This window comes from Centroberyx affinis, unplaced genomic scaffold (genome assembly GCF_046629955.1).
Source record: "Centroberyx affinis isolate AG114_WGS23_722 - 3 ecotype Tasmania unplaced genomic scaffold, CSIRO-AGI_Caff_v1 ptg000379l_1, whole genome shotgun sequence".
In the NCBI taxonomy this organism is placed as follows: domain Eukaryota; kingdom Metazoa; phylum Chordata; class Actinopteri; order Beryciformes; family Berycidae; genus Centroberyx; species Centroberyx affinis.
This window is the reverse complement of record NW_027279048.1, coordinates 180,110-207,320: the sequence shown is the minus strand read 5'-3', so window position 1 is coordinate 207,320 and position 27,211 is coordinate 180,110. Positions and strand designations below refer to the sequence as shown.

Below are 27,211 nucleotides of genomic sequence, written 5' to 3'. Positions count from 1 at the left end.
TACCTACATCCTTTCCTCCCATTTCATCAGCTCTTACTGGAATGCATGTCTAAACTAAACTGTTATCCATCACCTAGAGCAGTGATTCTTAACATTTTTCATATCAAGGACCCCTAATTTAGTCCACACTAGAGCCACGGACCCCCATTTGATAAGATTTTCTCTCTCAGACCCAAATCTGAGAATATTTTTATTGTTAGATATGATTATTTCCAGACATCCATGACGATCCATATTGAAGAGATAACTATGATCAAAATAGTCATTCTTCTACATTCTCTAATTGTGTTAAATGAAATAATGGTGAAGTTTAACAATTCATCAGTTTGCTGGGGACCCACTTGGAACCCCCTCAAGGAACCCTGGTGGTCCCCGGACCCCACGTTGAGAACCACTGACCTAGAGCAAGCACGAGCTCCCTAAGATTGGGTTGGCAGATTTTGGTATGTAAATTAGCCTAAAACATCCTCTTTGTTTCTGTCATATCTTGCAGCATCAACAATAAACTGCAGCAGCCAGAGGCAGCGTCCGGGGTGTTGGAATATGCCATGAAACATTTTGGCGAGCTGGTGAGTCTTTTTTTATTTATTTATTTATTTATTTATTTATTTATTTTATTTTTATATCTGCTCTGTAAACTAAACCCATTCTCTGTGGGCTGTAGTGAGTGTCTTCCTATCTCCTCCCTATACACACACTTTAACATGGGGATGAGCATCATTTGAGACACATGCCCCCAGAACGCCCTGTTCCTAATCTGCCGCACGTGGAAAAAAACATCTGCTACACTGGTCGCTAGACAAGTGCAAGGACCAGAGTTATGCACTTCTTTTATCCAATACATGGGCTGCCTTGAGGATTTTTTTTTTTTTAACAGATTCACACACTGTTCACTTCAATAATAAGACAATAACATTCACTTTACTGTTATTGTCTTCTCTGTATATTCTGTAAAGATTCGGACTGCTGGCCTGTTGCTTACCAATGGTAAAAACATGTAACGCTTCATACCAAAAATCAATGTGTACAGTAATAGTTCCGTAATAATGAATAGGTTGTAAAGCCCCTTAATAACTTCATTCACTGCAAGTCCCTGTGTGGCTTCTGAGCTGCCAAGTGGAAAGCCCACAAAATCACTTCCAAATGTTGGCATTGATATTCATATTAAATTAAAGAAAGGTCTAGTCTTTATGTGATTTTAGTATGTTATGGCTTTTAATATGAACTTTTTTTTTTTTTTACCTTTTTCAGTAATGCTCTAACTGTATGCACAAGGATACCTCTCACTGCTATTACCTAAAGCTCCACAGTGTTTCATGTTCTCTTTGGAGGGAGCTGGTCCAGATATGAAATTACCCTTCTAAACACAAGACAAGGCATTGGACATCCTCACACAGATTTTCCACATCGATTATATAAGAGGGAAAAGGCATTCTTTGTTACGACGTGTCTCCCACCCCGTCACCCTTGTTTTTTTTACTATTTACAATCCTTCATTTGCGCTGTTGACTTCAACTAGTTAGCGTTTACTGTATGAGAGCACAGTAGTAAACAATACAGAATCCACAGGCTTCCCTGGCAGTCTGAGCATAAATCTAAATGTAAAAAGTTAAATAGCCTTGAAGCGCATGTACATCAATGAATGGGGGCAATTGTGGGAAGAAGCAGGGACAAAGCAGAGCTGTGTTGAAGAAATATCCCAAACAGATCTCTTTACAATATGCACCCACTCGATTTTTATTAAGTGGTTACTTTTAGGCCAAAGTCAAGTTGTTAGCCCACCGACCGTTTCACAGGTGGGGCTCCCAGGGAAATGGCCTTTCCCTCTGTCTTTGTAAGCTGCAATTATGCTCCCCATTAAAAGCGCGGCTGAAGTGACGAGATTCAGTAAAAGCGGCTCCAGAGTGCACTTCCAGGAACCTTGTTTATGAGGTCAACATTTGGAAAGGTTTACTGTGGGAGGTGGCAGCACTTTTCTGTTTGGTATCCCAGTCAGGCTCATCACCAGGTCGACAAAGGATCTGTGCATCATTGGCCGAGGTCACCCAGGAACCCAATACCCACAGGTCACTCTTACCAGGAAGTCAACATTTATAAGTTACAGGTCCAGGAAGGTGTTTCAGGTTGGAATCTCCAATCAATCATGCAATACTGTCAATATCAGTTTATTTATATAGCACACACAAAAGGAAATCAGAGAAAGACAAAAGAGAAAGCAAATAAAGCAAATTTATAAACCATGAAGTAAAGACAGATGCAGCAGAAAGCAAAACAAAAAGACAAAGGATCAGTCACAAACAAAAGCCTTGGAGGAAACGTAGGATTTCAAACGTTTTTTAAATAAATCAATAGAATCTGTAAGTGGTAGGACATCTAATAGAGACAGGGCCATCGCAGCAAAGGCGCAGTCGCCCTTGGAGGAAAGACGCGACTATAGAGCAGCTAAACGCCCCTGGGTTCAGGATCTAAGGGGCTTGGTGGGAACGTGTGGGTGCAGGGGTTCTGAGATCCATCCAGGGGTCATGTTATGCAGGGATTTAAAAGCAAACAAAAGGATTTTTTAAATCAACTCTGCACCCAACTGGGAGCCAATGAAGGGATTTCAGGATGGAGCTAATATGCTCCCTTTTTTCAGAGCCAGTCAGGAGAATACTCGCAGGATTTTGCACAAGCTGGAAGCAGGAGAGAGGGGCTTTGCTGATAGTAGAGTAAAAGACGTTACTGTAGTCAAGAAGGGAGGATATGAAAGCACATGTGACATCTCTAGATCAGGGAAAGATAGGAAGGGCTTGATTTTCGAGATGATTCTGAGCTAATTAAGCTGGATTGAGTTGAGTTAATCTGTTTGTCAAACTTCAGGGCTGAATCAAAAATACCAGATTTTTTGCATGAGGTTTGACAAAACTGGACTGTTTGCCTAAATTATTACTGATGATGTTGGTGTAGCTCAGTGGACCACATAGGACAATCTCAGACTTAGTTTCATTCAGTTGGAGGATATTGAGAGCCATCCAGCTTTTGATCTCATACAGACGATCTCTTAAATTTGCTAAACAATGCTGATCATTTGGTTTTAATGGAAGGTAGAGCCGTGTGTCATCTGCATAGCAGTGATAAGAGATGTTATATTTTTGAATGATTCTTCCTAACAGGAGCATGTAGATGGAGAAGGTTTGTAACCTCCAGGTTACAAACATCAATACCAAAAGAAAGAACAAAGTCAGGTTTGGGACCGAGAACATGCTGTGCAAGATTCAATTATTTAATTAGGATTTATTTAGAAGCAGGAATTTACTAGCCAGAGACTGAGATGGGCAACAAACATGAATGTTGAAATCACCACAAATTAACATTCTGTCATTTATGCATAACTAAGGACATCATATCACTCATCATTTATCATAAAACAGTGTGTTCAAATGAAGAAAAGGTTTCAAACGGGTCTTATGAATAACTGCTAGACCACCACCCCGTCCAGAGTCCCTTGGGACTATCCGGTTCAACATAATCATAAAGAAATGACATTGACATAATAAGAGTCAGTTGTGGAACTTTGTTTAGACCTATATGTCTCATTAACAGAGAATCCTTAACTTCCAGCTCAGCATCTGGTAAATGAACAGGGAGAGCAATTCTAAAAGCCTTCCCTTACACCAAAAAGCCATATCAGTAAACTGTCAAATATGTCATGATGACAGACTTGAGAACTCGATTGATGCCAGAGAATTGGATTCAAAGTAAGACTCATTTGTGTGAATTCTTAAAGTCGCATAGTTCCAGTCGTCATGTTTCTCCCGTGTCTCCTTCTCCTCCTACTGTCTCGTTCACTAGGAAATCCAAGCCACCTGGTACGAGAAGCTGCACGAGTGGGAGGATGCCCTGGTGGCGTACGACAAGAAGATCGACATGAACAAGGAGGACCCGGAGCTCATCCTGGGCCGAATGCGCTGCTTAGAGGCCCTGGGAGAATGGTACGTTAGGAGTCATATCTTTTGTCAGTGCAGTAATTACAAAACTGATGGTCCCGCTCCACATTTCTGATTGGCTGAGTAATGCTTTCTGCCTGTATTCCACATAACCCTGCTGTAAGGCTGCCATACCATAAGTATTTCTTTCGGAGTCTGAAGTGATAGAGAGCAGCTTGCATTCTTCAGGTTTCATCCATGACTCTAATGGATGGAGACAGTAGATTTGCCTGGAGCTTACCCATCCCTAGCAGCGCGTTCCTAATGAGTCCCGACACTAGGCCTTTTAATGACCGGGCGAAAGGAGACAGAAAATGGTTTCTCTGAGTTGACCAAGGTAATATTACTGGGAAATGCAAGAAGAGACATCCCACGGCAGTAATAGGCGCCGCCAATCCCAGGCTCAATGAAGGCTCACCGCGACTCCGGCTTACTTCCAGCAACGCCGCCCACCTTCACAGAGCAGTTCTGGGGGAAAAAGAAAAATCACAGAATATCTGAAGGGTCTAAATATGTGGATCGTCAAAATGCTCACGACGCTAAGCAGATGTCAATTTGCTTATGTAACCCTGGGTCCCTGTGCCATTGTTGTATACGCTCTGTGATTCATTTTTACAAGGAAATGATTCAAGTGAAGGCGGGTTGGGCGTATGTGTTTGTGTGTGGGCGGGTAAGGCCCGGAGTGACATAACAATTGACCCAGTCATGAGTCAAACGGGGCCAGTCTCATGGGAACACATTGTTTCCAGTTAAGGTAAACGGGATTTGTACGGTTCTTTGTTCACGCTGATCTGATGAGACAGATTGATGAAGTGCAATTCATGTTTTTTGACAGTCCAAACTCGAAGCTGGATGGAGTTTAGTACAGACCTTTTTAACGAGCCTTTTGTCTAGAATGTAGATGCATATTATTTGGAGATACTACTTGTGTTAAACGCATGGAGAAAATTCATTTATTCATTATTTTGAGGTTATAATCTGGGTTATTTTTTAGTCGATTGATGAAGCTTTTGCACGTCTATGCGTTCTGTTAAAGTTCTACGCTCGTACTTTACTAAAATGAAATGAACAACCAGAGATCGACTTTCATTATGCTTGGACTGTGTCAGTATTCACTGCAAAATCATAGGTATATCTCGTCAATCACACAGTATTTATTTAAGTGTCTTTTCAAGTGAAATTCCAAAGACGTGAATGATGGTCTGCTGAGTCAAACGATAGCCCTAGCTCTTTTCCGCTGGCCCTGCTGTGTTAGGCCACTGCAGACACGCATAGAGCCAGTATACTGGGTCTTTTTGTTGTTGTAGCTTCCATATATTATACCATAGCCAGGCAGCTGGAGAACGGCTTCACTCCATTGACCCCCCTTTCCAAACCTGCTTCTCTCTTTTTCTCTCCGTCTGTCCCTCTCCCTCTCCCTCTCTCATCTAAGCCTGCCCCAGCGTCCTTCCTGTAAAACACATGCGCTGGGTTTCGTCCTCCTGTGCAGTGAACGGATAATGCAGCACTGATTGTTGTTAATGAGGAATTAGCCGTGGTCAGATGCACCCGACCCCGACAGGGACGCATCTGTTTTGCTGGGATACATGATATCGTCGGAGTGTTGCAGGCCGCTACACCACTTTAAGATGTTCAGCTGTAAGAACAAATGAATAAATAAATAATGGCAGATATAATAGAAACCAAGTTTTAGCTCCAGTCATTTTTCCTTCTCATCCTCAGCCAGCTCCGCTTGGCCATACTGGTGAATGATTTCATCAAATAATGTTTGGCGCAGGAAAAATGGAAAATTTTAATTTAGTGTCTTCACGTGTATGGATGATTATTAACATTGTCTTGGATCTTAGAAGAACCTCTTTGTCCTTGGAAGATAAAGGCTGTTCTTACAGGAACAGTGCATGCCTTTTTTTTTTGTAGAATTTTTTTTTAGTCAGTCAGGGATGAGACACTTCACTCTTCTGTACCTGTGCAATATGAATCTCCATTATGTTGTACAGAAAATAATTTTCTACAAATCATGTCTGTTCTTTATTGAGTAGCATCTCATTAATAGAATCTTCACACTTCTGCTGCGATTTTTCACACAGCTCCCAGAATCCTTTTCTCGTACGCAAATGAAATTCACGTGACATCGCACAACTGGGTTCTTAATGGTGATTTGTTTGCACTGCTGCAATCCAGTGACATATGGTGATATACATAGCTGAATCCATTTATCATTGTAAGACAACATACTCTGACGTTTTATAATAAAGCACATAACTTACCTAGCATTCATTCCCTATTCACTAAGGACTCTAAACCAACACTGGGACGCACGTTAGGTCTTTGCATATGCATACACAAAGTACACACACACATGGTCACACATGTACACATACACATTTTTAAGACTTGGTCTGTTGAGGCAGGAGGGGGACAGGTGGCAGGTGGGAAATGTGTATCTTGTCTTAACACAAATTTTTAGTGCAATATTGTTTTTGGATGTGTTTAGTTTTGTGATTTTATCCATTTGGCGTGATTTATGTTGTTCTGGCGCTGGTCACAAAACAAATTTCCATGAAAATGGTCAATAAAGTGCAATCTTAATCTTATGAAAGGTAGCCTAACGTTACTGCATTCTCTACATAAAAGATTAAGGCAGCTGATCAACTAAGGAGCCTGATAGCTGAGATCACATTCAAATAAACTGATAATTCATTATGTTGTCAGTCACCCTTGTTTGTTCTGCCATCCTAAGCCTGTGGTTTGTCTGTTCTCCAGGGGCCAGTTGCACCAGCAGTGCTGCGAGGAGTGGACGCTGGTCAGCGAGGAGACCCAGGCCAAGATGGCCCGCATGGCTGCTGCTGCCGCCTGGGGTCTAGGTAACCGCTCACATTCTCCCTATCCGAGTTGACCAGAAACCAGTGTGACAGGTCTGTTATACAATACAAGCGAATGATTCATTGGAATTTATACAGACCGTGCAGTGTCAGAGATTTCCTGGTTCAGCGACATAACAAAGGAGTCAGGAGAAAAGACATTGTGCAACAGTGGAAATATTGTTCTCCATTCCTAGCGTTGTAGACCTTTGCATGGAGCATTTAGGACCATCTTCTCCCTGACTCAATGCACCTGAAGCCAAGCATTAATGAAAACAGCAACAGCTCTAGCCAAGTCCCCCCTCTCATATCCAGCTGGAAATGGCATCTAGTCATAATGTTGACATATCATAACGTGCAATGGTGGAGAAAAGCACTTCCCTCTTGACACGATTGCACTGAGAGCAGAGACCACACGTAGCGGAGAAGTGTCTCCTGAGGCCCGTGGCTTTGACTTTTCCAAATTTAACTGTGAACCCTGAAACCATACCCAACCAGACTCAGAACGTCTTTTGTTTTTATTGGTGTCATTAGGAAACTGAATATTGAGGTTGCTTTCATTTATCCCATCGCAAGCTTGTATGCGGTTTGGTTCAAAGTCACAGAGACAGTTAAACTTTCATATCGCTGCTGTTTCTGCAGGACACTGGGACAGCATGGAGGAGTACACCTGTATGATCCCAAGGGACACGCACGACGGGGCGTTCTACAGAGCCGTGCTAGCCCTGCATCAGGACCTCTTCTCATTGGCCCAGCAGGCGAGTGACGTCGTCCTCATCCTTCACAAATACACTCAGTGGCGCTGTTCTTTTTGCACTCCATGTACATTAAAGGTCTACATTTTTAGAAAACATCCCATAAAGACATGCCACATGGGAATCTGTCTAGTCTCGTGGCTCCTGGCGTTTGCATTAGACTTTATAGCAAGGTGTGAAAAGTTAATGCCTTGTACTAAAAGCTATGGAAAAGAACACGGTAAAGAAATATAAAAATGGCCTCAGCGCTATTCCAGACAGGATCGAATTCCCCCTTCGACTCAAGCCTTTTCATAAAAGGAATAAAATACACAAGCTTTTTTTTTTTTTTTTTCCTTTTACAATGTGGTACTTCCTTGGTGTGGAAACATTATGTAACTCCCCGAATCATAAATCATCACAGCTATTCAGCCTTCGGCAAATAAAGAGCCTGCCCCCCCCCCCCCCCCCCCCCGCCTGCCTATCAACAAGGTCTGGTGGTGGTCACTGGTGTTTTCCTCATCTCATGGGGGTTGATGGAGGATTAGATGAGCTCATAGTCCCTGGAGTTGGATCCATTCAGGCTGGATGCCAACGAGTCTAACGAACACGAGGCCCCAGCGCTGACACCGACGTACACCTGCTCCTCCGCTCTCCTTGGACTCATCCTCCAAGTCGCTCTTTCACCACAAAGCCCCGGAGACTTACTCCCTGTGCCCCCCTCCCCCCCCCCAACCCCGCAGCCACCCTTTCCCCCATCCTTCCCCCCCCCCCCCCTCTTAATTCGGAGATTAGATCCAGGTGTGGCCCATAGGATTCTCCATCAGCTGAAGAGGGAAAGCCGACTCTTGACTCTTCGTCGATGACGAGGCCGCTCACAATGAACGAGGAGGAATGAAAAGCAGATGGAGCGAGGGGCAAAAGCTTAAATGTCAACATGAGCTCAGTCTAGTCTTCCGGATATGGTTGGTAATCCTCGTGCTTAAGTCCTTTTGATTCCGTGTTTTTTTTTTTTCTTTTCCCCCCTCTCTACCCCCAACGACCAGACATGTGCACCGGGAGTCTCAGCATGCATCTGTCTGAACGGTTTCAGCTTGCTCTGCTTTGTAAATCTCCCTGATCGTCCACTGTGCCAAGAGTCATGATATACCCAAGCCTCCAGTGTGCGTCTGATTTGTAAATTGTAAAGGTTTGTGTTTTGAGTTTCTTCGAGCGACCCGTTCACATGGAGACACGCATACCGCACCGTAGTGACCAAGTAACGCCACCGGACTTAAAACCTTCAGTTCAGCACACAGGCGCAACCTTTACGTCGGAGAACGGGAGATTGGTTCACCGGTTTGTTTGTGCTCATGCCAGAAGCCAGACACTGCACTTATCAGGAGTCGTCTGGGCTGCGCATTTCCGACGAGGCCCCGGCGCAGCGAGTCGAAAGTAAACAGGGCCATAACCGAGTCCAGGCCGTAAAGGAGCAGCCTCATTGTCACCTCGTCCCGAAACCGCCCTCCCCCCTCTTGTTGTGCGCGCCTGCCGGGGTGTTTTTGGCACGCCATCTCTCCCTCTCCCCTCCCTCCCCTTTGAAAAAAAAAAAAAAAAAGTAATTGCCGGGAGTCGGGCTGAAACAGCTGTGTGTCCCGGTGCCTCGCAGAGCTTCCTCCGTCGCCCTCCCTCATCGGGACCGGCCCGCTAATTACAGTCCCCGGAATCATGGGCTGGAGACGCGCGAGAAGGCAGCAGGATTCCCTCCACAACACCCATGTTTGCCCCCTTTTTTTCCTGTTCTCTGATCTACATCGTTTATTTCTCTCTGTCGCCATCTCTCCATCATAACCACCCCTCGGGGTTCTTAATGGTCATGGAATTTCTGGAATATCATGGAATTTTGAGAGCCATGTTCCAGGCGGGGAAAGTAAGGGAATTTGGGGATTATCAGGGAATTTTACAAATGAGTCACTTTACAGGATTATACCAGAACAACCAGGAAGGAATAACATTGTTATGTCCTGTATGGGCTCCATCTTAGTTATTGAAAGTCATGGAAAAATCATGGAACTTTTTATCATGACCAAGGTAGGAACCCTGACCCCTGTCCCCCCTTTTGATTCTCTTTCTATTACGCTCCCTTTCCCCCGTTTCTCTCTGAATGCGCTGTATGTGCATAAAAAATAATAAAGTTTTTAAAGATACATTTGACATCCACCGCTGTGGTTACATAACTTTACAGTGTTGTGCTCAGCGGTTCACTGGCCTCTCATAAAACACCTGGCACTGAGCAGTGCATCAAACCATCCTGTTATACAAGGCGTTCTACTCCAAGCCGCACTAATGTGTCACTAATGTGTCACTATTGGCAGTACGGAAAGTGAGAAGGGCGTTCCAACGTTTCGATACACCCCGGGCTCAGTCCAATCCCCCGTTGGTCCTGATGCAACAGAGGTGCCTGCAGTTGACGCAGGTTAAGCGGCTCGTGGTTTTCGGAGTGCAAGACGATGTGTCACGGTACATTCTGGGGTCACGCTCGCTTTTTTTTTTTATTGCTGAGGAAATGCCACATTTCGCTCCTCGTTAGTTTTGCCGAAGAGTTGGAGTAGCAGAGGAAGGATTAAAAAACTACAGTCATCTTCAGCATTGCACTACTGCCCTTGTTATCTTTACGTGTCGTTATGAATGTGTTAAATTCATTATATCAGGATGATTTAAATTCAGACTGTAAATATGTGTGTTTTGGTGTTGCAGTGCATTGACAAAGCCAGAGACCTCCTGGACGCCGAGCTGACGGCCATGGCTGGAGAGAGCTACAGTCGAGCCTATGGAGTAAGTGTTCCTTTCATGCATCGGTCAACCATCACATTTTTCATAGCGTTTATGTGCGGAGGGGTTACGTCACAACAATACAACGTTTTAGCAAAGATTTATATGATAAAATACTTTAATCTGACAAATTGTGCGCCTTGGAAGTCGAAACTATAACTGTTTACGGTTTCTCTTTCCACTATCTATGTATGGAATTATACGAGCAACCATTCCAAATCACTAGCTGGAGCCAGATAACAGCAGCGTTCATCTCATACAGATGTTGCCCGCTGAAAAATCTGAGTCCGCGTCGAGGCCCGCATTTTTTTTTCTTTTCTGTTCCTAATTTAATTAGCTGTGTGTATCGGGTCAGCGTGGACCGGCATAGCAAATCCACCACACGCAGGACTAGACACTTCAGCAGGCGTTTAGACTCTGGATGACTCTAGCGGTGTTTGGAAATGGCAGATGCACAGAAAACCACAGTATGGAGATGACTGAGCTCTCCTTAAAGACTTCACACACAAAGGTCCAGGGGGTTGCAACAACATTTGGCCACGATACCCTCAAGGATTACATAAACTATGAGACGGGTGCCAGCAAAGCAAGAAAATAACAGTCCTATTAACAAGCTTTTGCCACATCCTCTGTAATAACAAATTTCTGCAACTATACCAGTGAAATGACTGCGTGTGTGTGCGTGTTTCCCAGGCCATGGTGTCTTGCCAGATGCTGTCGGAGCTGGAGGAGGTGATCCAGTACAAGCTGGTGCCAGAGAGGAGGGACATTATCAGGGAAACATGGTGGGAGAGGCTTCAGGTAACTCCGGCACATGATATATGGACACACACACACGCATACTCACACGCTCACGTGTACACGTACAAACGCAATCCAAAGCAGATGTGGGAAAGGCTACTGTTACTAATGGGAGAGGTTACCAGACAGACACATCCATATACACAAACACACACGTCAGTGCCTCTGTGAATAATGCGTCATCCATCTTGTAGATTTGTATGTTTCTTGGTGCTTTTCTGCAGGCCCCCCCCACAACTCAACGCACAAAAATACACACACACATATAGAAACAAACTTAACATCTGGCCTAAGCCTTAATAAAACCTTGTTCTTGTTGTCTACAAAAAAGAAAAAGCATGGCTCATGTTGTACCGTTTCATATTATGTTTGCATAACCCACAGTCAAACTCCATCCAAACCTTCCCTGCTTCCCGAGCCTGATTATGATTACTGTTATTATCATTATTAATTGAGAATTACAGAGTTGTATATAATACAGGCTGTTAAAATGAGACAAGGGGACATGTGGAAGAGAACCGCAAATCCGCCGGCGGTCGGAGGGGAAAAATGCCGCCCGCCCGCCAAGTCTTCGCAATTCACTGCCAACGCCAGCCCATCCGAGATAATACCACGCTACCAAATCAAGAGTTCATCTTTTCCACGTTGGCCTTCTTTTTTTTCGCAGCCGAATCACGTGCCTCCGTCCTGTCCGCGCACGTCGGGGGAGAGCTTCAAGTCAGGCAGGCGATAAGCGGGTCCGCCTTTTGCTTTTTGCGCTGTACCATTCCTGACTCCTTGACACCTTGGCACCCAGCTCTCGGTCCGTGTTGACATTCCTGCCCCTCTTCGCCGGCTCAGGTGTTATTGACATTTTTGGAAAGTCCTCCTCACCGAAAAAACAAAAAACCCCGCTCCGCCTTCTGCCTCGACAGCAGCCCCCGCAAGGTCGTATTTACATTCTAGGACTGTCTTGCCTCGCCCTGAGGGGGATATCAGTGGCACACACACCATTTTCTCTTCCACACACACATAAGCTGGGTTTTGTATCTCAAGTATTTCTAGTATTTCTCTTATATTGTGAAAACGGCGAGATTCGCTAAAGAAATTATGTAATAAGTCGCGATGGAAACGTGTTTTGTGAATAAATAATGATGTAGGCTTGGCTTGAACAGACCAGTGAATGGTTCAGACTCTTTGCACAACTACAAAAATGGCGTTGGACACATATTCTTCACATAATTTTCTGTCAACTTTGACCTCCCAGAAATGCCATACATGGTCTCTCCCATGTGTAAGTATCCATTGTGGTTATATGATCATTAGTCGGAGCATTAGTGTATTACCAAATCCATTTGTTTGTATTTGTCTTTGGATAAAAGCATGAAATATGGCCAACATTAGCAGACACTAAAGAACAGCAACAACTTGCCCAATACTTATCAAATATTGAAATGATAGATGTGTTTTTTTTCTGAGGTTCAGGAGGCCTATTTATGTGTCTCAACCCATCTGATGGAAATTCACCTAATTTGCGTTTTATTTTTTGTGACATTTCAAAAGTCAGCATAAAATTAACTTGACAGTTGGATGGAAACATAGCTACACACACACTTGAATCCCCACGCAGTAAAGTGAAGTTGCCCTTGATCATCTTGACTTTTTCCATTCATAAAAGATGAAGGTTGGGATCTTGGGGATCAAGCAGGGTCTCCCTGAGCAAACACACAGGGCCCATAATGGCAGCACCAGAGCCGGGGCTCCGTGCTTGACAGGCCTCCCCTCTCCACAGTGATTTATTGGAGGCTAACCTCACACATCTGTCAAGGAGTCACCTCTCTCCTCCTTTACTCTTCCTCTGTCTTTCTTCCTCCAATTCTCTCTCTCATCAAAGGATTAGAGGTATGGCAAAGGACGCCACCACCCCACTGTTTAGCGTGTGTGTGGATGAGTGTGTTCTTGCACCTCTGTCCTTGTGAAAACCGGTATAGATTTTAGACCTTCCGATGAGGTCATTTTGAACAGCCCTCACTGCTTCAAGGGGCTAGTTTAACGGATTTAGGTGTAGGATTAAGGTTAAAATTAGGATTAGTGTTAGGTTAGGGTATTTATAACTTTGGTGCTAAATTTTCATTGCTGTGGTGTATTTGCATTGCACTTCCTAGAGATCACTTGGCAATTAAACAATGAGGCCAGTACTGACACTTCTTTTCCTTGGATTTTCTTTTGATGACATTTGAGTTTCTGTAGGTACTGCTTTTTTCTGTCTGTTCAGCCATGGTGGCTATCGCTGCTCATGCAAACTACCAACTTGGTGATTGGAATTTTCCCCCAGCCAATGATAGTTGTGGTGTGAGGTTAGGCATGTAGTGGTGAGGTTAAATGCAAAATCTACCCTAAAACACTTTAAAGGTCCCATATGGTGTAAAACAGGATTCCCCTTGCCTCTGTGATTCTAAAGGAGTTGGATGGTCTATCTAAACATGGTGAAAGTATCAAAACGCACGGTCGCCAACTAAATCCACACAATCCATATTAGAAAAGCGAGCCTCTAAACGAGCCGTTTGGACTTCCGTAACTTTGTGGCGTCACAAAGGTTCGCTCATTATAATATTTGTAAGAAATAATAGACTAACAAAGTGTTTTTTTCAAAGCGGTTGAGCGGTTGTCATTGTTTATTACCGGAGATTTTTCCCTACCTGTAGCTGCCGGGCCGCGGCGTCTCACGTTTCACTCTTGAAACGGTTAGCCAATCAGAAAAGAGGGGTCATTAACATTAATGAGCCTTAAAGACACGGCGACAGAAACAGCCTGTTCTTGGTAAGGCTCAGAAAGATGCTGGAAAATGAACGTGTAAAAATGGATTGAGAGTGTTTTTGGTGCATGACACCACACACACAGCTTTGAATGGACCTCAAGACACAAAATAAAACACTGGGAAGTGGAGAATATGGACCTTTAAGACTGTTAGAGGACAGCTGTTGGTGATGTACAGTACCTTGAATTTCTGGGTCCATTTTGTTGTTTGGTGGTATTTTTCTTATTACTGTGGATAAATGATACCAATTTCTCCACCAGCCATTGTCTCAATAGTCCATAATGCACCACAGCTGCAACACATGTTGTGTTTTGAGTAAAGGGGCGTGACTCGCTTTCTTTAGACTGGCAACGCTTTCCCTCTTGTCGTTACTAAAGCGATCGCTATTGTTACTGCTCTTTCTACCTATATGTAAAACCAGGTGAGTTCTCTGGGGGTTGTTGAAAGTCATTCTGGGAAATGTAGGAAATCACTAACTGAAGTAGAAGTGGACGAGGCAGGTTGAGGGAAAGTGGCGTATGGGAAAGACAATTAACACTTCATCACAAAATAACCCTTGGAACGTATCGAACATCACAAATCGATGATGTATAACAGTGTAAGGGTGTCCGAGGGTGGAACTTTGGGTGGATAGGGAACGAATGTGGCCAGTGGAAGGTCCTAAAAAGTCTAATAATACAAATATGTGTGTGGGCTTATTGTTTTTCCAGCACGTGAGTTTTTAGCCACGTGCACGTGAGTTAAAGAGAGGGACCACTGTTAATGCCCCACCCTGCTCTCACGTGTTCATCCTCTTGAGAGTTTTACGACGAAGTGCCTCTTTGAAGGGACTAACTGAAGAAATGTGTGTGTGACCTGGCTGTCCCTTGTTTTTCATTTGTGTGTGTGTATGTGTGTGTGTCTCCCCCCAGGGCTGCCAGCGCATTGTGGAAGACTGGCAGAGGATCTTGATGGTCAGATCGCTGGTCATCAACCCCCATGAGGACATGAGGACTTGGTTGAAGTACGCCAGCCTCTGTGGCAAGAGTGGACGCCTGGTCAGTACACACAATGAAAGCGCCCCCCCTTCCCCAAATTATTAAAAAACACACACACACACACTGGCAGCTATGGATCAAATTATGTGGTTAAGCTATTATATCTGGTACAAAAGCAGTGTATAAATGATTTATTTGTGATTCATACCTTGCGGTGTGGATTTGACTGATAAGATATGGCCTCAGAGGTGAATTTAATGTTTTTTTCCCCCTGTCGAAATGATGGAAAACCTTCCCCGACAGATCTAAACCTGTAATACAGATGTAGGCATTGTAGAAGTCCTACTTTTTACTGTATGCTGGCTGAATAACTGCTGCACTTTGGCTCCATTCCTAAGAGTAAAGTGGAAAAATCAAGCCTTTACCCTTTTCAGCCATCAGAAGTTACAAGGAGTCATCTGATAACTAATTCGATTTTTGTGTTAAAATGTACTTAACTGGTCCTACTGCATAACGTCCAAGACAGAATTGTCTGCAGTGTCAATGCAGGATAAATGCATGAAGGAACACTCGCACATGTCCACATATCTGCCACTTCAAATGTACTACTAGAACAAATGCCTAGCTGGAAACTCTTAACGAGACTCCTAGCTGGAAGCTGTAGCAAGTTTGAAAAATCTAACGATGCAATATATATTATTTTACACAAAGGCCCCACAGTGTCCTCTGTGCTGACTCCTGCGTAATTTCACATCGCATTCAGCAGGAATAGAATTGGAGTTGATGAAATCATTCTTGTCAAACAGAAGAGGAAAATCAAGCCATGATGGAGTCGAACGCAATTGTGAACTCTGGCCGTAGAATTTCGACCTCTATTGAGTTGAGCGTTGATGAAAGAAGCGCAGGACTCTCAATCACACTGTTTAGAAACAGAAACCCCAATAAAAGTGTCACATTTTCCCTCCTTTGCCTCGCTGTTTCTCGAAGTGATTGTAAGTGATTGCAGGCAATTGGCCAAGTTTTCCATCTACATGCTCAAGCAGACACGCGCGCACACACACACACACACAAAGCCATAATCACCTGCTATGATGTAAAGAAAAGAGCTGTAATTGGCCCATTGCAGCCAACATCAAATGTGGTAGTGTGAAATGTGATTGCAGGGGGTAAAAAAAAAAAACACTTAAGTGAAGGAATGCCCACTGTGGAAAAATCACCCTACTGTTTTATAAGACTTTCACCTTGGGTGGTCATCCAGTTTGGGTTTCTTTCTATCTATCTCTCTTTTATGTCTTTCCCTCATTCACACACTCTTAAGTACTTACTCATGCACTCATTTATTTATTCACTTTCGCTATTTCATTCATTTCCAAAGCACACACACACACACACATAGCTGCAGTAGTCAAGCTGTCTGTTGGCTCAGGCTGGTGAAGGGCCTCTATTAACAAGGGCTGGCAGGGGTCAGAGTCACCTTCTCAGGTCTTCTTGAACCATTTAACCCCCCCTGACACTTAATCCTTTACCCCCTCTGGCCCTTGATTTGCCCCCGTTCCCTCGTCCCCTCCCTCCCTCCAGGCGCTGGCCCACAAGACCTTGGTGCTCCTCCTCGGCGTCGACCCCTCCAAGCAGCTGGACCACCCGCTGCCCACCGCCCACCCCCACGTCACCTACGCTTACATGAAGTACATGTGGAAGAGCGCCCGCAAGGTAGGAGCAAACAAACCTGACATGCTGTCGCTGCCCCACAACACATTTTTGTATTGCGATATAGTGAATTTCGATATATCGTCCCATTCCTAACTAAAGTGGCTAGCCCCTGCACGCCACCAGAGCAGTATGGAATTGATGTGCTCCGCCCCTTTTTCCCTACCCCACACACACACACACACCCTCATATGCAATGCGCACCCCCCCAAAACACACATAAACACACCCGCATTCTTTACCAGGTGTTGTGTAGTGGTTGTGGCTCCCAGAGTGCAGGCCTCATTAGGGGACTTAGGTAAGTGTGAGCGTGAGTGTTGCTGTTGCCAGGGCCAGCTGCTCTGCTCACCAGGCTGGAATCTGAATACAAACACACACACACAGACCCAGAGACGACCTATGCTTCTTTTTTTTTTTTTTTTTGAGTTATTTTATTGTTTTACTGCTGTATTTTGTACTTGCTTTGTGAAGCACTTTGTAACCCCGTTAAGAAAGGTGCTATACAAATAAAGTTTATTATTCTTATTATTATCCCACAAGTGTTTTGGAACAGTAGGGAACCTCAGCTCTGTCTGCCTGATGGAAGGTCACTCGTCATTCTTGCCGTGGCTGGGGTGCTATCGAATGCAGTAATGAGTCATCTATGAGGGATACTGGACTAGAAGTAAAGGGAAAGTAAAGGGAAGAGCATTTTGTTTTTTTCATGTGAGGAAAAACAAAATGTGCACCAATATTGAGAGGTGCTATGACTAAAAAACTAAAAAACTAAAAAACTTAATTTTAAAAACTAGATTCATGTGAAATGGCCTCCCACTATTTGAATTGAGCTGAACTGTTGTTGCAGTCTTGTTGCTCTGACCTGAAAGAAAGTTGGGTGTCCGGGACCCCGAATGAGTTTAGAAAGTCTTTTTTTTATATTGATTATGATTGTAGAAAAGTCCAAAACACCACCAGCCGACATATTTCCCTCGCTGCTACCACGTTTCCTCACCAGGGTTTTGTCTTGTCTTTCCAGATCGACGCCTTCCAGCACATGCAGCACTTTGTGCAAGGGATGCAGCAGCAAGCCCAGCACGCCATCGCAGCTGAGGACCAGCAACACAAGCAAGAGCTCCACAAGCTCATGGCCAGGTCTGCCCCACCGTGTTTGCCTCCCAATGTGCACTAATGACGCTTGCATTAGTTCAGGCAGGATACATAATTCATGCATGCCACATCAGCTGACCATCAGCTGATCCATACAAACACAATCACATTTGACACTTCAAATAAGCCAACTCCTCATTCTTCCCTGTGGTTCCTACCTTCCTCATGCTGCTGTGGACTGGTTGTGCCTCACCTACTGTCTTGTGCTTAGGATGTCTTGCTTTGAGCCTTAGAAGGCAGAAGAGGTTATTTTGGATACTCGCATAAGAAAAAAGATCGGACATCAAGCTTGAAGAGTTTGGCACCAGTACCACCTCTATCCAAACCCGCCGTCAGAGTTCTTGTCTAGGAAATAAAAGTCCTACTTCCATTGGCAATTGGCCAGTGTTCAAATCTTAGATACACTATACAGTCATGGCACTTGGCCTCCCGGGGTGTCAGACTCGAACCCCCTGGTTTATATGTCCTGGATCAAGAAAATGCTGCTGTCCCACTTGCCTTTTCTGTTCTTAACCACCTCATGAAGACTTTTGTCAAAAATATAAAACAGCGGTCACACTGCTACTGCTGCGACTCCCGCTACCGAAAGTCTAAACTCGGATAACGTCGACCCCAACAACAAGCCGGTCCTTTCCGCTCTTCATAATTCCAGACATCACTGGGTCATGTGAATGCTTACATTCAACCCTGGAACTGGTCTTTATCCTGCCCGGCTCCATCTCCAGCACTTGCTGCTCCCTCGACACCAGGCACCTTCCTCTTCCCTAGGGAGTTTGTCGCATGTGAATGATGTCACCGTTCCGCTAAGAACGCTTGGAACTGCAACCCCCGCTGCCTCGACTGAGGTCCCCTTGTTCCCTTTTGCCGCTGCAATTTCACCTAAGCTGAGTATTTATGTAGTATTTACAGCTAAAATCACATTTATTAAATATGACTCATTAATGGGTGGTTGGCTGGGCTTCACTCTCAATGTCAGGTTATTTCTGTAAGTTAGAGTTTGCATTTTGGCACATGCATGAAGGTGCTGACATGTTGCTGGCTATCACCTCAGTGAAAAGCAGAGAGCAGAACCTGTACCTCCAAATCCAACTGTATAACCATTTGTGCAATTATGGTTTTATGTTCATGACGAGAGTGCTCCTGACTAAACTGTCATTTTTGTGACGGTCTACTGGTCTGATCGATAACAAATTTTGCAAGGGCATGCAAGCTGAATACCCAAAGATTTTTTAATTTACTTGACGGTGTGTTCTCGTCATATTGCGGGTGTTTGATTGCTCTGAGCCACTGTTTGCATAGTTTGTAATCCTTCTCTGGAAAAGGGTGAGAACTCACTCTTCCTCCTTGCTTCCCGCCATCCAGACAATCTGTAACAATCTGTAATTAATACAAATGAAAGTGTGTACTCCACTTTCTCGTAAAAGGGTAATGTTCGCTACATGTGAACTATGTCTTGATGTGAAGCGGACGTAAGTGAGAGATCCTACAAGCGGGAGGTAGACACACCCACCTCTGCAAGCTAGGTAGTTGGGGGCAAGTCATGGAGGTGGCGTGGAGAAGCTAGCACACAGTGCAAATCGATACATGAAAGCTCTGTGGGTAAAGGCTCTGTGTTACTTTGGTAACGTTGTGGATTTCAGTAGCCCTCTAAATGGACTAAATGTCCACAATGGCAGCGGCAAAGATTCTATTAAATTGTTCTTTTTTCCAAAAGTGACCGTGAGAAATGGTACACTTTTATTTTGAAGGCAGAATCGCCTCACTTCCAGAATGATTCTGTCTCGGGCTGGCATGACAGAGCTGCATCCCTTCCACTATCAACACTGCCAGACACCTTAGCTTGGCACAGCCGGCACTTTGCTTCCCTGAGATCAAAGAATCGGCACACTGCAGACATTTTTCCGCTCACTGGTTAAGTATTTTATTACGCCAAATTGCAGCTCATTGAAGTACTGGTATCATGACAGCTTCATTTGGTGATCCAAGTACGAGTACTTGGGTAGCTGGATTGCCCTAAATCGCAATCCAGATACTATTGCGGCACCTCTGATATCCATTGCATTCGACCCTTAAAAGCAATACACTCTTACATTATCTCTTCAGATGGATGCACAGATAAGCTTGGCTCCATGGCATTGGTTTCTTGGCCCAAAGGTCTTGAGGGAAAGCTACGGTAATCCGCAGTTAGTCAAATTTGCCATAACTAATGCCAGCGTGTCATTATGTCTCATTAATCTCAGTAGCCAATCTCCATGCTCCCACTCCAGCAGAATGGTGCAAATACAGAGTGACAAGCTGAGTCAAGGAAAAAGCAGCCTCACGTATTCTCTGCCCTCACGTTGTAAACACTAGGGGTCATGTACAGAGCGTTCTGCTCCTTTTCCGTGAGCATGACCCAATCTGGCATGATACCTTTTACTGGTCCATTTGCATCCCATTTTTTCCTTTTCACCGCCGGCCAAGTTCTCTGCACATCTCACCCTCTCTCTCTCTTAGCAAAATCAGCCCCTTTGGCAGCTTGTCCCCAGCTGCTTATCTCTATGCAAACATGGCAACGTGCCTACAGGTAACACAGACCGAGTGCGTCTCCTCCCCAGCGTTGCTATGCGATTCGAGCATGACCACCTGCACCCGCACCTCTCCCATGGGTGTTGTCCTCTGACACGCACAGCCCTGGCACAGCACTGGCACTTCCCCACTATCATCACCTTACCTCACCATGGAAAAGATGCAACGTGGAGCTGGTTTCAGCACCAAACAGCTGTCAAAGCAACACCCTGACCTTCTTAGTCATTTCGCGCAAGGGATGCAGCAGCAAGCTCAGAAACGGCATCGCACACAAAGTCTGCCCCTTACTGCCAGCACGATTTTTACTTGATATTCAAATTGCTATCATACTTCATAGTTCATAGTCAGCAGGGGACGATCTTTAACCTTAGTGTAGTGTTTTACGAGGCTGATTTAGGGGATTAGAAAATGGAAATGGAAGGTTTCATATTTGCAGAAATTGCTCTGAAAGACCCCAAAGCCCTAAGGAAGTTGTTTGCATACACCGCAGGCTCATAAACATATTTGCAGTGGGATCTCCAAAGCTCTCTCCCGTAAGGTTGGACGTTAAATGCCTGCCCACGGGGGAGAGGATCGAAAACAATCTCCCAGAGCGATTACTTTTTTTTGGAGAAGTTTACTTCTGGCACAGCTGGAGCGAAAACATTTCACTGTATGTCACTCTGACCAGACAACTCAAAACAAGGAAGAGGTGTAAAGCGGAGGGCTGAATATTTACGGGACGGGAGACAAGTACAGTCCCATGTACAGTAGACTGATCGGGCCTTCTGCACAAACACACACCAGTCATGTACATCTTCCCATCTCATAAATCTTGTGTGGCGACAAGCGAGCATGACACGAGGGAAGAAGGTTGTTTTTTGGGGTGTTTTGTTTTTTTTGCATCTTCCAGACAGCGACTCTGGCCGTCTGAGGAATGCACGTTGGGGAAAACACCTGTATAATCGCAGCTAGGATGGGTTTTCTCCAGACGTGCTGACACACTTCCATGAATACAGGTCGGCCGTGTGGAATGGAGCACACCTGGTCTGCTCTGTCACACACGCACACACACATCCACACAATCACATAGATGCCTCCGCCATCTCCCCCAAAGAATCCAGGGTAATTTCACTGTTATTTATTTTACACGGTGGCGACATTTCTGGAGTTATCGATAAGATCAGTGAACCTGGCGTCTCCTGTATAAATCAACATGTTGTCCCATAACCCACGAACCTCCACCAACACCCCCCGCCCCCTCCCCAACAATTCAACCTGTTAACATTTTACTGCGGTCTCAGGAAACAGTTTGGCATCGGCCCACCAAGCCCACGCTGTACACTCGCATGGAAAAACACTCAGAAGAAATTACGTAATCCTAAAGGACAATTTATTGGAGGTGCTCTGGAAGCAGCAGGGCAGACTACTGTTAGATCAGGACTCCTCAGTCCACCGGTGTTGTAAACCGGCCACGCGTCTTGGCCCGGCCAAACGCAACTAGTTTGGCTGTTTACCTTCAGTGTCTCTCGGAGTGATGGATGGAGCTAAGAGCACCGTCAAGGATGCCACGGAACTCCCGGTCGGCTGAAATTGAAGGAAAAGCGGTTAGGATAATTGAAAATGTCCGGAGTCTGATCCCAGAACCTTTCAGTAGATAAATGCACTGCAGCTCTAGGTAATGATACTGATGATAAATGCCCGCATGATATCCAAGACTATCATTCTCTCTCTCCCTTAATGCACTGCTCTGGGTCGGACTGAATATCACTGCCAATTCTTCTCTCTTAGCGATGACAGCGAAAGCATGGTTATAAAGTCATGATGATATTTCTTGTTGACCTGTCACAACAGTACTTCCCCCCCCGCCTCATGCTTAATTTGGAATCACTGAATTGTTACTACAGAGCTGCTACCGCCAGTATTGGCCTCTAGCCTAAGTCGCTATCTTGGCATCGAAAAGACTGTGTCGACTCTTTTCTCTACTGTTCTCTACTCTACTCTTTATCTGTATGTGCCTAACTGCCATGTTCTATGCCAGAAAATGGCAGGTAGGGTCTTAATTACTTCCAGAAAACAGAACAAGGGCCTGACATCAGAGCGAAAACGTAAAACACATCACTTCCTGTATGTCAGAGCATTTTTCCAGGGAAAGACCTGCCTGACACTGGGTGTTCTGATCTGCAAATTTAACAGCTTTCATGACCTGGGTATAGGTTGAATCACTATTGCATATGTCGTGTTATATGAATCGGCAATAGAGCGTAGCAAAACAGACATTTTTATACGAAAATGTCATGGATTACCACTTAAAGGTCCACATGTTGACCGTTTGCTGACTCGAGACCTCCCCCCCCTTCTCCCGTCTCTTCTCTCTCGCTCTCCTCCATGTAGATGTTTCCTGAAGCTCGGGGAGTGGCAGCTCAGTCTGCAGGGCATCAACGAGAGCACCATCCCCAAGGTGCTGCAGTACTACAGCCATTCCACCGAGCACGACCGCAACTGGTACAAGGTCAGTTTCACCCCACTCGACTCCCAACCCTCTCGCCTTTGACCTCACACTGGCCCCAGTAAAAATCCCAGGTGTTGACGCTGCAGCCTCACCAGGAAAACCTTAGACCCCGTGTTATTGCCTTTGAACCCAAAATGGCGTAACGTAGTTCATTTCGCTTTTTGTGTTCGTGTGTTCCATGCATTGAATCGTTATAATTGCGGTGTCTCTACTGATGCATCAAAGATATGAGGTGATGGAGCTGAGAGTGCTTTACCTTGTCCACACCTGTGCCGCAGGCTACAAAGATGGCACTATACCCCTACAGGTATCTCATCTATCCCTCAGTAAACTGGAAAATCGCTTGCACGAGACGCTAATTCACCCCGTCTTTCCCCCGGCAGGCCTGGCACGCCTGGGCGGTGATGAACTTCGAGGCGGTGCTGCACTACAAGCACCAGAACCAGGGGCGCGACGAGAAGAAGAAGCTGCGGCACGCCAGCGGTGCCAGCGCCAACAGCGAGGCGAGCAACAGCGACAGCGAGGTGGACAGCACCGAGCACAGCCCCGTGCCCTCGCCGGGCCAGAAGAAGGTCAACGAGGTGAAGGTCACATTTACACACGCGCGGAATCACTAGAATTTAGCCTCCTTCACACCCGTGCAAGACCAGAGGAGGGTCATTGGGTTTTCTCTGTCTCACGTACGCATACAACAGCCACATAAATACCATGCCCAACCCCCGTGTCCACCCCAGGTCAAATGTTAAATGAGTTGAGACTTTGATATATCATCTAGGCATACACACTGTCACAGGTATGCGCACAATTACACACTTTTGTTGTGGGCGTGCTCCAGAAGAAAGCCCGGCAATAACTTGGTCCTAAATCATACATTCACCTGTCAACTGGAGGGTTTGAAGGACCGGCCCTCAGTGGTCTTGATTCCCCCAAGATGGCAACAATAACTGGATTTCACACCGAATTAAGAATAGAGTCCACACTATAATGGCTGTAATGTTCCCTAATTCTATTTACACATTATCTTCATCAGGGTAGCCAAGGTAGACAGGTGAGGTGAGGAGTGCAAAGAAGTCATGTGATGATAGTAAGATATATCTAGAGTATATGTATCTTTCCATTCAGATTTCACAATCACAAAGATGTAGTAAAGTAAATAAATTAAATAAATATCAATTTTGCCTGCTCCAGCCTACTATCAGAAACAAAATGATGGTCAGTCGCTGAACAAAATTTAGTAATGCTATTGACGCATTCAAAATATCAACTGCAACAAAAAAAAAAATGTATTGGGACTTTTTTCTTTGGGCATCATTTCATGAAAGCCTAGGATATGGCAAAGTCCCTGCATCTAATATAATTTGAAAAACTTTGAACTCATTTATATGAACTAAATAAATTTCTGTGGCCAAACTGGAGCACTGGCTGATGACTGACATGATATTATTTTGTACCAAGTATGATAACCAAACTATCAGCTTAGAGGGAACATTGGAACAATTTTTGCTTGATCTTTACTCGATAAAGACTACGAAATTTAGACTCATTTAGGCTAAATAATATAATTGCCATACCCAGTTGATGCCACTGTTGTTCCCATATAACTGCTGCCTTCTAAACTGCTATGAAAAAGCGTCTGTTGTCTGGCTGTCCCTCCACAGGACCTGTCTAAGACGTTACTTCTGTACACGGTTCCTGCAGTCCAGGGCTTCTTCCGCTCCATCTCCCTGTCCAGGGGCAATAACCTGCAGGACACTCTCAGGTAAGGAAATCACTTTAACACAGACCGGGCCAGTACTCCAGCCAAACCAACAGCACCGACTCATAAACACCTCAGAGACCTAATGTGTGGGGAGAGCGGGGCCTCTAGTGGTCGGTTCTGGAACTGCATGGTATTTATAATGTGATTTCCTGAAATCAAGATTGTCACTATTCTCGAAAATGAGACAGAAAAAGGCAGATTTTTTTTTTTTTTGTTGGTGATGTTTTCCCCTATCATTCAGGGTCTTGACTCTGTGGTTTGACTACGGTCACTGGCCTGAGGTGAACGAGGCCCTAGTGGAGGGGATCAAGACCATTCAGATCGACACTTGGCTACAGGTAACATATACACACACACACACACACATATACAAATTTGAGGTGGAGACTGCTTAAATGTTCAGGAAGTTCAGAAGTTGATTTGAACATTTCTATCTGTAAATGGTCTTCATTGGGATTGTATTAGATGTGCTATACTGTATGTTTGTATTGTTTGGTGCTTTAGTGACTTTTCATAAAACACATCAAGGTGGTGAAGATATTGCAGTTTTATATATAATGACTTTGGCAGGAAGGGATTGTTCAATTTGGTATTTCAACACTTGTAATGAACAGCATGCAATACAACTTATTACTACAGGCAAAGAAATATTTCCATCTTTTAATTGTACACAATTACAACTGAAAATTGGTTACTGGTAGGTCTAAATATAAAACAAATAAATTTACAATACACTGCATATCTTGCTACATTTCATCTTTCCTATACAATTCAAGTTGTTGAAGTAGTGTCATTCCTCTCTCTCTCTCTCTCTCTCTCTCTCTCTCTCTCTCTCTCTCTCTCTCTCTCTCTCTCTCTCTCTCCCTGCACAGGTGATCCCTCAGCTCATCGCTCGTATCGACACCCCTCGAGCCCTGGTGGGCCGCCTCATCCACCAGCTGCTAACGGACATCGGACGCTATCATCCCCAAGTAATAAACCTCTCCACGCAACACCTAGTTACTGTTTTTGGCTCACAGTTTAGGACCTTAGAAAGAAAACACAACATGTTTTGCATAACTTCACACAGTACTGCGTCAGTGATTCATTGCGGGATTGTCCTCTGTTCTCTTCCAAGGCGTTGATCTACCCTCTGACCGTGGCCTCCAAGTCCACCACCACAGCCCGCCACAACGCTGCCAACAAGATCCTGAAAAACATGTGCGAACACTGCAACACCCTGGTCCAGCAGGCCATCATGGTATGGGGATTTATCTATCTATCTAATTAGATTAAAGATATGCATTTGACCCTCAGAGGGTCAAATAGCGGCTTCTATTGGTCACGGCAACCATTTATGGATTATTTTAGCAGTTTATCTGTTCCCCCATCAGAATAAATTAGACAGTCAGGCCTTCTCCATGTAACTGGTTCTTCTGCTTCCAGCCTTCCAGCCATCAGTTAACCTGTCATTTCCTTAACCTATTCTGACTTGCATCATCAACTATACTCTGCAACACTTGGTGTGTGCTGGGACAAAAAATAAAAAATAAAAAGGAAATTGTGATATGTTGAAGAAATTTCAAGAACGAGAGAGTTGGCAGTTCGACGATTTATTCAGGAATACACTGAATTTTATAGTGTTGAATATTCATGTTTATGTTAATACAGATAATTTCTATTGCTACCATCGGTTAACGGTTGCCTCTTCATTATGCTTTAAGAAAAAGGTGAACTCAAACATTCATTATTTTCCAAGGACACATAGCCTCCCATTATCTAAGAGATGAACTCCCCCAACACTTCAGCCTCAGAAAAGAAATAATGACTGTTGTGTTCGTAAATATATCAACTATATCAAAAGGCATCTTGAGTTTCCTAATCTCTAAATGGTATTGCAAACATGTAATACTGGGTGCTAGTCTTGTGCTAAGCACCCATAGTCTCCAAACTGGATAGTATGTAGATAAGTGGTCAAAGGTACAAAAGAAAGGGGGGGTTATTATCACATCTGTAGTTGTTTAGCATTACTCATCCATCTCTCCATTCTCTTCCACCAATGGATATATAAACAAAGAAGTAAAAAACTGCTACCACCGTTACAGAGGATATTTCTACCTAAGGCTGCTCTCTAGGTTGTGCTGATGGTTGCTGTGTAGTAGGATTATTGGCTTTCAGAGGCTTAGCCAACGCTGTGATATTCGTTCTATTCCAAAAAAAATGTCATCAATATATCATGAGGTAAGCTAAAATGTAATTGTAAGCCTCGGGAGAGTGAAATCACATTGCCTTTTGAAAGTATTGAGGGGAACTATGAGACAGCAGCCCGACTCGCTCCTTTCCTCCGCCCAGGTGAGCGAGGAGCTGATCCGAGTGGCCATCCTGTGGCATGAGATGTGGCACGAGGGCCTGGAGGAGGCCTCGCGCCTCTACTTCGGCGAGCGCAACGTCAAGGGCATGTTCGCCGTGCTGGAGCCCCTCCACGCCATGATGGAGAGGGGGCCGCAGACCCTCAAAGAGACCTCCTTCAACCAGGTCCGTCCCGTTTCCGTGTCAGCTCCAGTTTTGCTATTCATAGTATTCCCATGATGTCACATGCATTTTCTACCAATATG

The 27,211-nt window shown here is 44.6% G+C and overlaps 1 protein-coding gene across 1 annotated transcript in view; it reads left to right on the top strand.

Moving 5' to 3' along the window:
* mtor (mechanistic target of rapamycin kinase) overlaps positions 1-27,211 on the top strand; it is a 90,189-nt gene that overhangs the window by 54,035 nt on the left and 8,943 nt on the right. Inside the window, 16 exon segments of the mRNA XM_071515916.1 lie at positions 494-569; positions 3,832-3,971; positions 6,729-6,829; positions 7,469-7,584; positions 10,297-10,374; positions 11,065-11,172; positions 14,881-15,006; positions 16,525-16,656; positions 17,669-17,784; positions 22,741-22,858; positions 23,242-23,439; positions 24,517-24,617; positions 24,859-24,955; positions 25,490-25,588; positions 25,735-25,857; positions 26,949-27,131. Of these exon segments, the coding sequence (XP_071372017.1) occupies positions 494-569; positions 3,832-3,971; positions 6,729-6,829; positions 7,469-7,584; positions 10,297-10,374; positions 11,065-11,172; positions 14,881-15,006; positions 16,525-16,656; positions 17,669-17,784; positions 22,741-22,858; positions 23,242-23,439; positions 24,517-24,617; positions 24,859-24,955; positions 25,490-25,588; positions 25,735-25,857; positions 26,949-27,131 (1,912 nt within the window).